Raw genomic sequence first — 15,441 nt, 5'->3', positions numbered from 1 at the left:
AATTAGGTTTAAACATGCAAATCAACCTAAGAAAAAGAAAATAACAAAAAGATGATAGAACCCAAGAACTTTAATCTTGATTTTCCAAATCTTCTTTTTCCAAATCTTCTTAAATCCCTCAAATTCTTTTTAACTTCAATGACTTTACGATTTGATTCTCAACTGTCAATGTAATGTTTCGTTCTTTTTTTTTTTTTAAGTCTTCCGAAATGTTGTTTTTATAGAACTTTGAAGTTAAGCCAAGTTAGGTGAAAAAAGAAGTCAATTTCAATTAGAATTTCCTCATCAAATTACGTGAGCCATGACCTATCTCCATGAAGCCCACGGCCTCAACCAATTAATTAAGAAAAATCGTAATTGCTCAAAGACTGCTGCAGTACTTTAATTTCAATAAGATTTTTGACTATTTTTGAAATTGAATTGGGAAAATTGGTAAACATGAAAGTTATAGCATTTTCTCTTTGCTTTTCAATGGTCTAAAAATCATCTCATTTGGAGCTTTGTAGAAAGAGTTATGATCAAAATACCAAAATATGTGCAATAAAAGTCTTTACCTTGAAATTACTCTCCTTCGATTAAAATTTTTCTTTCATTAAACACTTACAAAAGCACAACTAAATCAACAACAACAACATATCTTAATTACATTAACACCAAATTAAGTACAAAGTTAACTAAAATTAAATTGACTCACCTAAATTAACTAATTTAAAATAATGTAAATAAAACCTACTAATTTTTATACATTACTATAAGAACTAAGTCAAATTACTATCAAAATTCAACCCAAATAACTCTATATCATAGAGTTATCAACTTCAGAAATTTCTCAACTAAGAATAAGTAATTAAAAAAAATAAAAATAAAATAATCTGTTGGTAAATTTTTTAAGTAAACCTATTATTTAACAAGTTTTATCTATTTCATATAATATTCTCTTGAATTATTAAAGAAATTTATATAAACCTTTATTTTTTTATTTAAGTTCAATTTTAGACGAAATAAATCTATATGATTAATAATTGACTAACTATTATTAGTCAAAATAAAACCTATCATTTTATACTCATGTGACGTTGATATGGATTATAGAGAATTAAATTTATAATTTAAACCTATAATCTCTGTCCAAACCTTATCCTAACACTTACTAATGAGTTAAGCTTATGCAGTTTAATGGTGGTTTAATCACAACTTGAGATAGAAGGAAAAAGCAGAGGAGGAGGTAGACTAAAACACCAAAAGCATTAATCCTCAATTTTTTTTTCTTTGATAAATAAAGACTTTCTCTGTATATCCATTATTTAAAATTTTATTTTAATACCACTGTTACCTTAGATTTATAATCTTTTTTAGGCCATAATTAGCACCATTTATTTCTTCCTCTACAAGTAAAAGGATTGAATGACATTATATATTGCAAATCAGACAATCTGATGCCATTTAACTGTCTTATTCCAACATCACTGCATTATTTTAAAACTTGTTGGGAGCACTCTTCCTCTTCATGGCTTAATTTTTCAAGGGCACTTATTGGCACCTTCCTTTGTTTTGATGTTGTTGTAGCATGGACATTCCTCCCTATTGCCATATGTACCAGAAGGAACACACAAACATCTCTCGCAGCAATAGTTGCAGAAATATAGACATGGCTTCTTGTGAGATGTTGCCGAACACCGACCCTCGCATGCACCTTCACACTCTGAAAGATTGTCAAAAATTTTTAAAATTATTAATTTATACATCAAAGATAAAGTCTACAAGAAGAGTTTTAATCTATGGGTTAAGTTCTTATGAAATTTGTGAAAACAAGTATGTTAATTACCTTCAGGTTTAAGGGATCCTTCCCCCCCAGCCTGTAGAAATGAAACAAAATATATTAATAGTTTAGAAATATAAATATACATAAATGTGTTTATACTGTAGGAAGGAGAAAAATGCATACGCTTGCTGTTTGAATGGTAAAGGCCAAAGCTAGGAAGAGAAGGAAAGCAATGGGAGCCCAAGAAAGCCTAGCCATTCTGAGATTTGTTTTTGCAGAGTGTAAACTGAAGGCAGTGATTTGTATTAAGGAAAAAATATGGCTTGTTGATGCGGAAAACATCCATGGCTCATGTTTATATATACAATGGGAAGCAATGCATTATTTTGGGACAAATATCCTACTATTGATTGCTTTCCTGGCATTCTACTATTACAGATATGAATTTGAATGTTTGATTCAGATACAGCTAAGTCTTGACCTAGGTTTCCATCTATTGCTTTTATATCTTGCACCTTTGATAACCCAAAAGGAATATTCCCATTCTTTTTGTTATTGTTATGGGAATATTCCTCTCATTTGATATTAAATATTCACATTTTGCTTAAAAAAATGACATTTGTAGGAGCCAAACTAAACAAGGTGGGGAAAAAGCCAGAAGAAAAATCAAATAGAGAGATATTAATCATATTTACTTGTGTTTTGTTTTCTTTAACCTCCCACTCTTTAATGGTTTTGGAGGTTTTTGTAATTACAAGTTAGTTTAAATGAATATTAACTTCATCCCTTTGTTTAAGCATGGTTACAATAATGATAATTACTTAGTTTTGATGATGATTAGATTTCTACTTTTCATTGTTCTCATTATTATTATATATTCTTTTAAAACTTTTCAAGTCTGTGAAATCTCTAGCCAAAAAACAAAAAAGTATGTGAAATTGTACAGGCAACAAACTTATTCTGTCACTGCTCACTAGCATGTAAGAATATATTGTGGAAAATAAATAAATATCAGCCATAATCATGCACCAATCGTTGAAAAGAAATTACTGACTAAACAATTTATCAGAAACAGGGTGACTTGCAAGGTTACAGTGAGTGAAAAGGCAAAATCTCCAGTGTCCTGGAGACCTCAAACCAAGAACATGCACTCTACCTTGCCTAGAACCCTTACTCCATCATCTGTAACAAAACTTTAAAACATTGAAGGGATCTCAATGGCTTAGTTTTTGGAAGACCAAACTTGTATAATTCTTGCATTTGAAGAAACTGATCTCGTGTTGCACTTGACATGGACAAGCTGACTCTAGATGCACTAGGAACCTTGGCTGGAATGGGAGAAACAACAAGAGCTTGCAATTAATTCTCGAGGGTATCAATTATATACTATGATGGAGCAATCAGCAAGGCATGGCTTGAAAGATACCTAACAGCAGCCTACAAAACAATAGCAGAATACTACAGATTAGTACTATTTTTTGTTTCTTGGCTCAGTCAGAGGCAGGTTTTTTCATTAATAGAGAGAGGATATAAAAATAGTCTAACTTGGTCATTGAGTTTTAAGAGCAAAGGAAAGAGTCTTAATAAACACAAAAGCAGAAGAAAGGACACTACTACCAGTACTTCCGAACAACATCACATGAAAAAAAAAAAAAGAAGAGCAGATTAAGCTCTGATAGAGAATCTAACCTGTAAACAGTAGAGTTTCACAAATCACAGCTAGAAGAAAGATTGTGAAAACACCTGACAAGAAGCACCGAATAGGGCAGAGAAATCCCAGCCTCAAAAGTCACTGAAACAGGACAAGATAATCAACTTGCAGCAAGATTTCACAGGTAGGTATTACAATCAGCAATAAAGAAGCCAAAGGAAAAACAGGACTGCAGCAGAAATTTGGAGTCCACCAGGCATACAGGAAACCAGAATATAAGCAAAAGAATCTGCCAAATAATTTGCCTTCCCTGAAGGCTCCTCAAAGGAAAAAAAAAATCACAGATTCTGACTTCGAGAAACACTTTTTCATTGAAAATACTAGACAAATTCCAAGAATGATCCTTGGTATTCACCATTCAAGTCAGAGCATTCTTGGAATTTGATTCATCCAGAGAGTTTATACACTGACAGTTCATCAAGATCAAGTCTATTTTCATAATGATTGTCAGTTTGTGCTAAAATTCAGTGAAGCAAAGCACAAAAATATTTGTGAAATTACAAATCTCTTGCCTAACAGTAACTGTAAACTGAAAGACAGCTAATTTTATTGGAGTTTCGTTTTAAAGAAGAGAAGATAGAATATGAGGCAAAGGCAAAAAATTAGAGTGAAGGCATCAATTTGAAAACTTCATTCTACATAAGCTAACAATACATAAAAGACTTATAACCAGAAATATCACATGAGGATTTTTTTTAATTTTCACAAGTCAATCATTTGAAGTGAACCAAGGTACTGAAGCCGCAAGGCTATTGCACAAAAGAAGCAATATATCGCAATACTAGCCTACTAGGTCTGCTATATGTACAACTACAAGTCTTTCATGTCTGTCACTTGGTTTTCGCTTTGAAAAATAAGCCAAAAGGACATTGTGCCAGAAGGAAAATCTTCAATTTGATCTTCAAGTTTCAACATATTTAACAAGTTCAAACAGGTATAGAACAAGCACCTAGTGATAATATTTCGTTTAGTTTAGGAAAGTACTGAAGATATTGAGAACCTCATGAAAAGAGTTGAGTTGATAATAGAACTTGTAATTGATTCCCTAGAGAATATAAGGAAGAAAATCATGCAATCAACTCACAAGCAATGCAAGGATTCTGGCGATCTGTCCAGGTAAACACGGGCCTTTCACCTCAATGGCCTGTTGATCAGTTGTTTCAAAGCTAAGCTGTCTAGAATCTGAACAAAATAGAACAGAAAAAGAATTTCATTGAGGAGTTTATTGTATAAATAAATCAGCAGTTACAAGATTCAATTAATATAAACAGAGAATGCTATGTTGAGTGTAGAAGGACTACCGTCTACCTGAATGAGATTCGGTTAACAGGGCAAAAGGAGGTAGCTCAATCTATACTGACCACATCATTGTCAATCTTTATGACAGGGATATGGGAAATCTTAGGCCAATCTTTACCACTCTCCCTTTGGCAATGTGGGCTTAGCAATGGACAGTGCACGATGTGTAGAAAAGAAAGCGAAAAGGGGATCCCCTCTGCTGGCAAGAATTGGAGCTTCGGACAGTACCACATTTCTAGTTGACGAAGAGATGTGAGATTTTGAAGCCCTTTATAGTCTAAAAATTTGACATTTGGAAGAATGGAGATTGATAGAGAGGTAAGAGAAGAAGGCAGTAGAGTCTCGTCTGGAAAGGACTCTATATCTGCATTGGTGCTGATATTGAAGCTCATAAGAGAAGGGAGTCTTTGCAAACCCCATTCCATTCGTCTGGCTATAAGTTCATCACAAGCATCGATTCGAAGAAATTTCAATTTGGATGGCAAACCTCCTTCTGGAAATGACTTGATTTCTGGACAATTGTATATACACAAACCTTCAAGGGATGGGAGGAGGGAATGCATATTCTCAGGTAGTGACTTCAAATTGTTGCATTCATAGAACCAAAGCCATGTCAAATTCGGGGCAGATAATCCTCCTTGAGGAAAAGAAAAAAGATTGGGGCAGCGAAATATATGCATAGACTTGAGAGATGTGAGATCCTGATTGGTTTGATCTGATGCAGTAAAGGAATCAATATCTTGGCAATAAAAGATATAGACAGTATTTAGCTTAGGGAATGATCCTAATGGGAACGATTGGAGTGAATGACATGAACCAACTAGGGACAACATCTCCAGGGATGTGTACAAGAGAATTGTAGAAAACTCTAAGCCAGGACAGCTACGGATGCTAAGCTTCTTTAATGTAGCTGGTAGACAGCCCTGGGGAAGGGACTTGAGAGAAGAACATTTAGAAAGAGACAGCTCTTCAAGACAAGTGCAGTTTTGCAGCATCAGCGCAAGTATGTAATCTGGAATATCGGATCCTTCAATTTTCAGTTTTCGTAGTCCAGGCGGTAGTGCCTCCAGCTGCACTACATCAGAACTAACCAACTCCAGTTCATTGATACTTAAAGCTCTCGGAAGTGAGCCCCCAAGCCTTCCACAATCTTGAATCACAAGTTTTGTTAAGGAAGGAAGGTGGTTAGGCAAGGCTTTGATTAGCTTGGGACAATCTTTTAAGTATAGTTCATGGAGATGAGTAAAAGCTCCTTCTGACAAAGAAAACCATTCTATCCATTCTGGCATGTTCGTAAACCTCAAAATTTCAAGGGATCCAAATGGTTTTGCAACAGAAGGACTACTCCCAAAGACCTCAGTACCCACTGTCACTATTGCAACAAATCCTTCAATTGAGAGGTCTTTCAGCGACGGTAACTGCCCAAGTGGTGGCAAGAAAAAGCAATGCTCACAATTGCTTAAGCGCAGAGATAAAATATTTGAGAATGAAGACTGCCCTACCCAATCTGGAAATCTTGTTCCTCCATAATATTCAATAACCAGGTGCTCCAAAAACGTATGAGGCTCCAACTCACTGAGTACTTGTCTATCATGCTCTGAGTTATCAGTATGACCACTCCAACCCAAGGCTAGCTCTTGAAGATTCACCTTACCCTTCAAATTAGCGTCTTTGGCATCTTTTGCACCAACTATATTTTGTAGCTTTGAGATAGAAATTCCTTCACGCAAATCTTGAAGCTTCCCTAACTCATTGATGTTAGCCCCACTTTGCTCACCCACAACAAAATTGGTTAATATTTGTAGATCTTTTAGTTTACACATTTGTGATGGCATGTTTGTTAGTTTTGTTCCCCTGAGATCCAGATAATGTATGTTGATTAGGCTTCCCATGCTTCGAGGCAACTCAACCAACTTTTCACACCCAAACAGTATCAGTGTTTGCAAATTATACAATGAACTCAAAGATTCTGGCAACCTTTCAATTGAAGTTTCAGAAAGATCCAAATATCTTAAATGCTTCAAATCACCAATGTCATCTGGCAACGTACTGATATTTTCATATTTAGACAAAGACAGTACCCGCAGTTTTCTTAGTTTTGGTAGTAAATTATGCACCAGCCTATTTGTAACATAAGAAGACCATGACCATGATGATGAGCTCAAAGTAAGAAATGTTCTCAGATGCTTTGATTCGTCTAATGCCTCGAATTTCTGGAAGAGATCATATTCTTTTCTGATATTTGACAAATGTCGAGTTCTTTTTGTCCTTTTGGATGTCCCTTTGTCACCTTCTAATTGGCAAAAAAATTCTCCAGACACAAATTTAGCCAAATCATTAATTAGATCATGCATAACAAAACAGGATTTGTCCCCACTTGATTGTTGAAAAAATGACCTTGACAGTAAACTCTTGAAGTATTCATCACCTACTTCTTCCATCTTCATGTGTTCTTTTGGGTGCTCTAAAAGATCTTCTGCCATCCACAATCGAATTAGTTCATCTGCTCTGAATTTGTAGTCTTTTGGGAACAATGAACAGTAAGCAAAGCAGCGTTTCAAATGAGATGGAAGATGATGATAACTCAACATTAATGCCGGAAGAATATTGCTTGCATCATCAGGCAAGTCCCATATATCACTCTTAAACATCTTTTCCCATTCCTTAACATCTGGCTTGGATCGCAGCACACCACCAAGTGTTTTGGCTGCTAGAGGCAGACCCTTGCATTTTTTCACGATTTTCTTGCCAATATCCTCCAGTATTGGATGCATCCCAGGATCAGAATTGCCAAACGCATGTTTAGCAAACAACAGCCAACAATCCTCATCTGATAAATGATTAAGATGATGAGTTGGAACAGTCCTCATAATTGATGCCACATTTTCATGGCGTGTTGTTACAACAATTTTGCTTCTTATTGCCCCAGAGTTGAAAGGACTTTTAAGTTCTTCCCATTCAACATATTTCTCATTCCAGACATCATCTAAAACAAATAGAAATGTCTTTCCCAACAATTTCTCCTTCAAAACAAGTTGGAGCTGATTTAAGTCCTTGATATCATATGTCCCTGAAATAATCTGTTCAAAAATAGTTTTTGTTATCCTGAAAGTATCGAATTCTTCAGAAACGCAAACCCATGCTTTGAGCTCAAAGCATTGGTTGATTCTATTGTCATTGTATATCAACTTTGCAAGAGTGGTCTTACCAATTCCACCCATTCCCACAATTGGGATCACTCCTATCTGATTTCCACTTGCATCATCTGACAGCAACAACTTCATTATGACTTCTTTTTCATCATCTCGGCCACAAACATCACATTCATCTACCAAAGAAGTTGCAGGTGATCTCTGGAAAGACATTTCTACTCTACCTTCTTTCAAACCAAGGACATATTTTTGTTTAACCAACATCTCAATCCTCTCAATGATCTCTTCTAGTTTGGATTCTATCCCTTTGTGATCAAATGGATTCAGAGAAGAAAAGAATCGACATACCTGAGCTGTACTGGTTTGATTTTCAGCTTCAAACCTTCTTTTACGAGCTTCGGTGCTAATCTCGTCCAACAAGTCTTCCGCATCATAGACAGCATCTTTGAGCTCAGTGATCCATTTTTTCACATTTTTGTTTGTAACTTGCTTCTCCTCAGCATCATCCAGGACTGCACCAATAGATAAGAGAGCAATCTCCAAGTTTTTTATCAGCAGCCTGTTTTTAAGTTTCCTTCCTCTAATGAAGTCTAGGACCTCGCGAGAAGCCATCCTGTCAAACAGCACTTGTAGGGATGCCGAGAGAAAAGCTCCACCCACCAAGGCCCCAGCCATGTTTCTTTCCTAACAACGAAGACTAGAAGCAAAGAGTGGAAGAAAGAAAAGACTGATAGAAGGGAAAGCCTTCGTGCCTAAAACAAGAATGATTGAAAGGGAAGCAGTGTCGCTAAATTTTCCTTATCATTCTAGCAAAGGCCCCTAACCTCTTCTTGGTTTTATCATCATAATCAAGGAAATAAGAAAAAGAAAAAGAAAAGCGAGATGCCCAAAGCATCTTTCCTTTGAGTTTTTGGGTTGTCCAAAGCATCTCGTTCTAGATGACTAGGATTAGCTTAACTCTCTTAACTCATACTAAAAATGTAACTTAATTTGTTATTGGATCAGATTAAATGTTAGTGGTGAACGGACAAATTAGAGAGAGACAAGGTTCTCAATTTCTCACAGGCCAAGCACTTGGAAAGTCACAAAATCAGGACCTTCTTTTCTTAGTTGTCCGAACTCCCTCAATATGTGCCTCTTCTGACAGAGAAACTATTTTGCTCTATTAGCTGATTAAGTGATCAAAACTTTTACGATGCACTCGAAGTGAACAGATTTATACATCCTTTATATATAATACTATACTGTTTTTATTTTTTAGAGAAAATTATGAGTAATAATCTTCATAATAAAGTCACTTAAAAAATGACTTTTACTATAATTTTAATTATTTTTAGATAATTTTTGACATTACTTAATAAGAATATCTTTTAAACCATTTAATTCAAATTAAGTGGTCTCGGCTTCTTTCTCCACTCCGCCATTCAGATAAAAATTTTAAAATTAAATCTCAATTTAGCTATCTCTTCGTCCAACTCTCTAATGCCATCGGAGTATATATCTCACCATCTAGCTCTCCAACGCCATCAAGGTCTATATCGCCATCTAACTTTCTCACCATCTCAAAGTGCAGAGATAACATTAAGATATTTGTTATGGATTCTTGAGTTTTTTTTTTTTTATATTCAAAAAACACAAAAGTTGATGGGTAAATTATATGACTTTGGAAACTTAAATCTGGCTGGAGTAGACCTGTCAAAATGGGCCTGACCCTTTGGGTTGACTTATTTTTTATTGAATATGAGATGGGGTGGGCTTGAAAATTGAAGCCCATATTAGAATCGAGCCTAAATGGGTCAGCCCATTATATTAGTGGGATGAGGTGGGTTGAGGCGAGCCAGAAAAAAATTAATAATTTTATATATTTAATTATATAAAATTAATAATTTAGTTACTAGTTGTATTATTTATTTTATATATTTTAATATCTTTAATTTTTACTTGTCAAATTAATAATTTTAATTTAAATTAAAACTTATTATCTCTTTTTCTTTTATGACAATGAATATTATATGATAAATTGATAATGATTCAGACTTTGAGATATCATTGCTGTCTAAACAAGATTTAAATATTTTGCTTGAGAATGAGGATTGAGGAGGATATAAATGAGTCTTGAAGTTTCTATTATTTGGTTATATACTTATGTTTATGGGATGGTAGTTTGTGTTCTATTATTTAAAACTGTGCAATAAGTCGACTAACATCATACTCCATTTTCAGCAAGTTGATGTGCACTACCACCTAGTGGCCTTCGAAACAGGACGGTACGAGAATTGAGTTAACCTCGTGCCATGGCAAACCCCACGGAGGACTCTCATCCCTTGCATACTCAAGCACATGGTCTGGCAATACCGCCTTAGTCAACTTGAATGTCTTATCGGTCGAGGGAGGCTTCATTTTTTGGCTCAGACCCAGCAAAATAAGCTGTCAATTACGTTACGTACAATAGTTAGATGCCATTAACTAATACACACCTCATACCTTTGAATAATTACAACTCATTAAAATATACTTACATAGAATCAACTATCAATAATGCATATTCTCTACTTGTAGAGTTGTGGATAGTGCTCACGTGCTCGCTTACACATGATGCTGATGCATGCGTCAATGTGTTGCTTGTCCAATAACTCAATCAGCATCGCCAATCGTTGAAAAAAATTAAGGCCTTCCTGCTTTTTAATACCCAGAATGTTAACCCTACATATATATAATACCCACATCAAAAGGTCTATGGAATAAATACCATAGAACCGTTAACCATAATATCATGTACTATTATCATTTTACTTAGCTTACTCATTTTTCATGAAGGACTCATATTTGTCCTTCAAATCATCTTTCGCTCTACGCTAAACTAATAGCAGGTTAACATATAAGCTTTGAAGGCATTTGCTGGCTAAGCTCACACGTGCATCTTCGACCTGAAGTGGAGGTGGAGCCTTAGGAAAAGGTGTGATCTCACCATGAATAGGAGCCTCTGGTACAGTTGGGACATGAGTAGGACGCGAGGAAGTTGTAGTTGGACTACTCGTAGGATGAGGTGCCTCTTCAACATGAGATGGAGGTGGAACCTCAAAAAAAGGTGTGCATTGACAATGCTGGAGGGCCTCTGGTGGAGATGGATAGGAGCAGGATGTGGAGGAGTTGTAGTTGGACTACTGGCATGATGATCTTTGATCGGGACAACGAGAGGTGAGCTTGGAGCTGATGCAATTGACTGATTTATGCCACCTGCATAGTCAAGATGTTATAACTCATCTTGACTGATCGGGACACTATTGCGTGCACCAACAGTGTATACATCGTACATGTTATAACTCACGCAATGAAAAAAAATAAAAGCTCATACCTCATAACAGTCGATCAGCCAACCGACAATCCGATCCTCCTGCCCTTATAGTGATTGTTGGATATACAGATGCAATGACTACATTTGCAACTGCATCTCCTACTAGATCTCCAATTACATTGCTCCTTGGATCTCCAACTGCATTGCATGCTTATGCATCTGCATGTCTCGGTCAACCTCCGTTCGCAACGACTGCATCTACATTTGCATGTCCATCTACATCTCCTTCCGCATTGATTGTAGGTCCTTTTTCCACTATGTTCGCATTTGCTACATCTTTCGCTTAAAGCTCGTAGTCATTTGAGGACGCAGCGGCAGGTTGCACGCCTAAGCATTAGGGGTAGCAGCAGAAGCAGGAGGAGGAGTCACAACAATTGCAGCAAGAGTAACAGCATGAAGAGCCGTAAGAGGAAAATCAAGTGCCTCAGCAGCACTCGAGGCTTCAACAGTAGCGAACTAGGAATGGACTTCTTCGTCCGTGGTGCGTCTCCGCTTAACGTCTAGTCTTACCGTACTTTTCTGTTTGCGGTCCATTATCTTCTTTCTTTGATAAGGACCGAATTCTGACTGATCCTTTAACTTCTATAATGGAACATATTGTTGTCCCTCAGAGATATTGACTTCAATGTTGGCCCAATATGCTATCAACATCTCTTCCACAGTTGGCTCCAACGTCTCGACTGTGCACAACTGCACCAAAACATACATTGCCATTAGATTTAACCTGTGTTACCCTATGATAAAAAAAATAAAATTTAATAAAATAAAAAATATGATTTCTTTACTCACCTTACCTTCTCTATCCAAACCTGGATTATTGACATGGAAGCCTATAGGTCTCTCGTCACACTACCATTTCAGCATTCTTGGACAAACCTGTCTAGATTGGAGCTACCTTCCAAATAAGCTTCGGATTTCAAAAATTGCTTCCAACTCTCAAAATTACACATCAATTGTGAAACATTTTTTACTCACCTCATAAAATCTTATGCGAAAAGAATAATGATAAACATTAGGGTATGGCACACTATCTGAAACGCCCATATAAATTCGTAGAGATGCTAACGTTTATTCTCTACTACCTCCACAACTATAAGTTCAAAACCCCTCATCAAGTAATCGACGGTCAAACTCCAAACGTATGTGCCCCATGGGAACGCATTCCAGTCGTCGATGTTCTCGACCAATGACAACAACTATGGAATCACTGATTGCCTATAGTCTTGACCGAATAAAACATTAGTCTCGATCAAGACGAGGGCCATCTTGGTCGCATCTCCCTCTTGCTAAAATTGCCCTCCCTTGAACGTCTCTGAAACTTATTATATCTTCACCTCGTTCTCCGATCCCTAACATCGCTGGTGAAGTCCTCCAAGGACTATCTCGTAGGGATTAACAATAAGGGTCGGTAGGGTACCAAACTTCAATCTTGTCATTAAGTAGAACTCTTTTTTCGAAAACCAAGCCTTCGATTTGCTTATGGCAAATCATAACTCACCCTCAATGGCGTTGGGTTCATTGATTCTGCGCAACATTAGGTTATGCAAGATACTGGCACAGAATAAACTATTCTTTTATTCAACATCCATTATATGCCCAAAGTATGTTCTCTTCAAGGTTTCCAACTCATTTACTTTGCACAACATCTCACGTATCACATGCAAATGCGACCACTTACAATGGATGTTAATGCCAGTGTTGAACCCTCACCGATACCTCAACACACAAAGCAAAGATTCCACATTATCCTGCTTTGTTTTTATGCTGACCATCTGCAATATAAAACAGATAACATTCCCATTTCAGTTAATACCGTCATTGTAGATTAAAAAAAAGACAAGAGGAATTTTTGAAAAATAACCCTCCTCAGAAGCTCACTCCAAAAATAACCTTTACAATAACTTTAACTATTTTTAGGCAACCTTAAAATAGAATAATTAATGCAAGTGTCAAGTATGGATTATTAAGTAAATTAACATATACTTATTAAAGTATTACAGTTGACCCAAAATAATACAGAATGAATGCAATGTCGGTCATGCAATGCCATACAGATAAATTTCATGCAGTTATGACACTCGTACAATTTCACACAAAAAATATTCACGCAATACCTTATCAATAAGTCATGCAATTACTAGCATTAAATCACGCAATGATCTATAAACGAGTCACGCAATGCTAAGAACAACTAATCAAATCACGCACACATTAAATGACGCCATGCTTGAATAATATTCACATAATGACCTATCAACTAGTCACGCAATGTTAAACCCTAATGCAATTATGCACACCCAAGTGACGCCATGTCAAAATCCAATCATGCTGTCATGTAATGACTTATCAACCAGTCACGCAATGACTTATCAACCAATCACACAATGTTAAACCCTAATGCAATCACGCACACTCTAAGTGACCCCATGTTAAAATCTAGTCATGTTGTCACCAATGACCTATTAATCAGTCACGCAATAACATATCAACTAATCACGTAATGTTAAACCCTAATGCAATCACTTACACCCTAAGTGACCCCATGCCAAACTCCAATCATACATAAGGTGCCAACCACATAAGTAAGCCCTTAGTTACGCAATATCTAAACCCTAAACCCAATTCCTATCAAAAGGTCATAACGCATACATATCAACTAGTCATGCATGCCCGGTCACCTTTCGACCCAAATAACACCAACAATACCACCTTCATGTTTATATTCAACAATTTCAAACAACAAGAATATCAATTTGAGCAAGCAATATACATACGTTTATGCTCAAAAACCATAAATGAAAAACATGAAGAATAACAATAGCTCCAAAAACATTTCTCCACATGGTTCAAAATAAAATAAAAATATATTATACCTTTCTCCACGTAATGTGAACTTCCTTTCACTACTCAATATGTGAACTATCTTTATACGAATAATAACCATTCCAAAATGCTTTTACCATTGCGAAAAATGCTCGAAAGTTGAATTGACGAGAAATGCTTTTGACAGAATTGCTTCTAAGGAGATGTACGATCTGTCGATAAGAATTGAGGAGTTACACACCTTGTAAACATACTTGACCCGTTAATAGATTTCAAGTTGAGGCGCGGTGCCAAACAAATGGGTCGGTTTTATTAAGGACAATTTTATCCAAATTTTAATTCTCTTGGCTAAAAACAGTTAAAATTATGAAAAAATTTATTGTTAAAAACGCTTTTAGAATGAGGTCTATTTAAAAAAAAGAACTCTATTTTTACTTCATACATTTCAAATTGATTTCTTGCTTGCTCTTACTCAAGGAAATTTTTTACTCCCGTCAAAAAGTGTCATTGATGGTCTTTCTTTTCAAACAAGTTTGTTTCATGTACAGACTAGAAAACTGTTACCTTTGACCAAGAGAAGAGAGCATGATCAAAACTTGGTTTCTGCACGTACCATCTTAACAAGACCATTGTAATGACAGCCATACACCTACAACTAAAACAGTTTGATGTATTTGGGCCACCTGTTAAATTAGTATAAGGGTTTAGTTAAGTAAGCTTACCTATATCATCCACAATTCCATATCCAGTAATCATATACTTATGCTTTACAATTCTCTTGCACCAATATTCTGGGACTAATATTTTTCTTTGCTCACTTTTTCATCCCTAACACATCCATATAGAAGTAAGTAATGTACTTATCATTATCAAGTATCAACACTCCAATGCAAAATTTGACAATCAACCCAGGATCATCCTCGACCTGAATTTCTCTATGTTAAACAGGATGTTTCATATGCTTCTTGGAAAGGCCACGGAATGCTCCTCCAGGCATTATCAGGGCCCCCTGAAGGTGAATATCTCGGGAACCCAAAGCCAACTTTGTACTCCTTGAGAAACTGGACCTCGTTAAAATTTCAGGAAGGGTTACTACGGGCTTCGGGAACTTGTCCGGGCTCATCTATTAGACTCTGAGCAACTGGACCTAGTCAAGCCCATCTTCAGGTTTCTTAATAGATCTATAAAATCATAGTACAAATTTTCAAGGAATTGTTTCATCTTTCATTGTCGAGCTGTCCTGGAGAGCATAGCTTAATCATAATTGAATTCAATCCCAGGGTTTATTTGACTGACACCCTACAAGTTATAACCAAATAGGATGGGAAGGCAATAAATT

General features: G+C 36.1%; 2 protein-coding genes across 4 annotated transcripts; both read right to left on the bottom strand.

The window, feature by feature from the left end:
* On the bottom strand, positions 1,381-2,254 carry LOC18602722 (gibberellin-regulated protein 12). The gene is made up of 3 exons (XM_007034295.2): positions 1,946-2,254; positions 1,826-1,856; positions 1,381-1,702 (listed from the first exon to the last, which is right to left on the bottom strand). Exons 1-3 carry the CDS (start codon positions 2,102-2,104, stop codon positions 1,521-1,523), a joined length of 372 nt encoding a protein of 123 aa, XP_007034357.2. The 5' UTR covers positions 2,105-2,254; the 3' UTR covers positions 1,381-1,520.
* LOC18602721 (putative disease resistance RPP13-like protein 1) lies at positions 2,787-8,746 on the bottom strand. 3 transcript variants are annotated; one of them, XM_007034294.2, is made up of 5 exons: positions 4,782-8,746; positions 4,558-4,655; positions 3,452-3,554; positions 3,189-3,199; positions 2,787-3,090 (listed from the first exon to the last, which is right to left on the bottom strand). In XM_007034294.2, the coding sequence occupies exon 1, from the start codon at positions 8,597-8,599 to the stop codon at positions 4,820-4,822; it is 3,780 nt and encodes a 1,259-aa protein (XP_007034356.2). In that variant the 5' UTR covers positions 8,600-8,746; the 3' UTR covers positions 2,787-3,090; positions 3,189-3,199; positions 3,452-3,554; positions 4,558-4,655; positions 4,782-4,819. The 3 variants fall into 3 exon arrangements, with proteins under 3 accessions (XP_007034356.2, XP_017974235.1, XP_017974236.1); XM_018118746.1 differs by having other exon boundaries at positions 2,787-3,199; XM_018118747.1 differs by lacking the exon at positions 3,189-3,199.

The sequence above is a fragment of the Theobroma cacao genome, chromosome 4 (genome assembly GCF_000208745.1).
Source record: "Theobroma cacao cultivar B97-61/B2 chromosome 4, Criollo_cocoa_genome_V2, whole genome shotgun sequence".
NCBI classification, from domain to species: Eukaryota; Viridiplantae; Streptophyta; class Magnoliopsida; order Malvales; family Malvaceae; genus Theobroma; species Theobroma cacao.
Note: the sequence above shows the minus strand (reverse complement) of the source record. Positions and strands in the feature narration are given on the sequence as shown.

Coding starts and splice junctions, on each gene's coding strand:
- LOC18602722 (XM_007034295.2), bottom strand. CDS start 2,104: ATGTTTTCCGCATCAACAAGCCATATTTTTTCCTTAATACAAATCACT. Junction 1,857..1,945: donor TTACCATTCAAACAGCAAGC/GTATGCATTTTT, acceptor TCATTTCTACAG/GCTGGGGGGGAAGGATCCCT. Junction 1,703..1,825: donor AGGATCCCTTAAACCTGAAG/GTAATTAACATA, acceptor ACAATCTTTCAG/AGTGTGAAGGTGCATGCGAG.
- LOC18602721 (XM_018118746.1), bottom strand. CDS start 8,599: ATGGCTGGGGCCTTGGTGGGTGGAGCTTTTCTCTCGGCATCCCTACAA.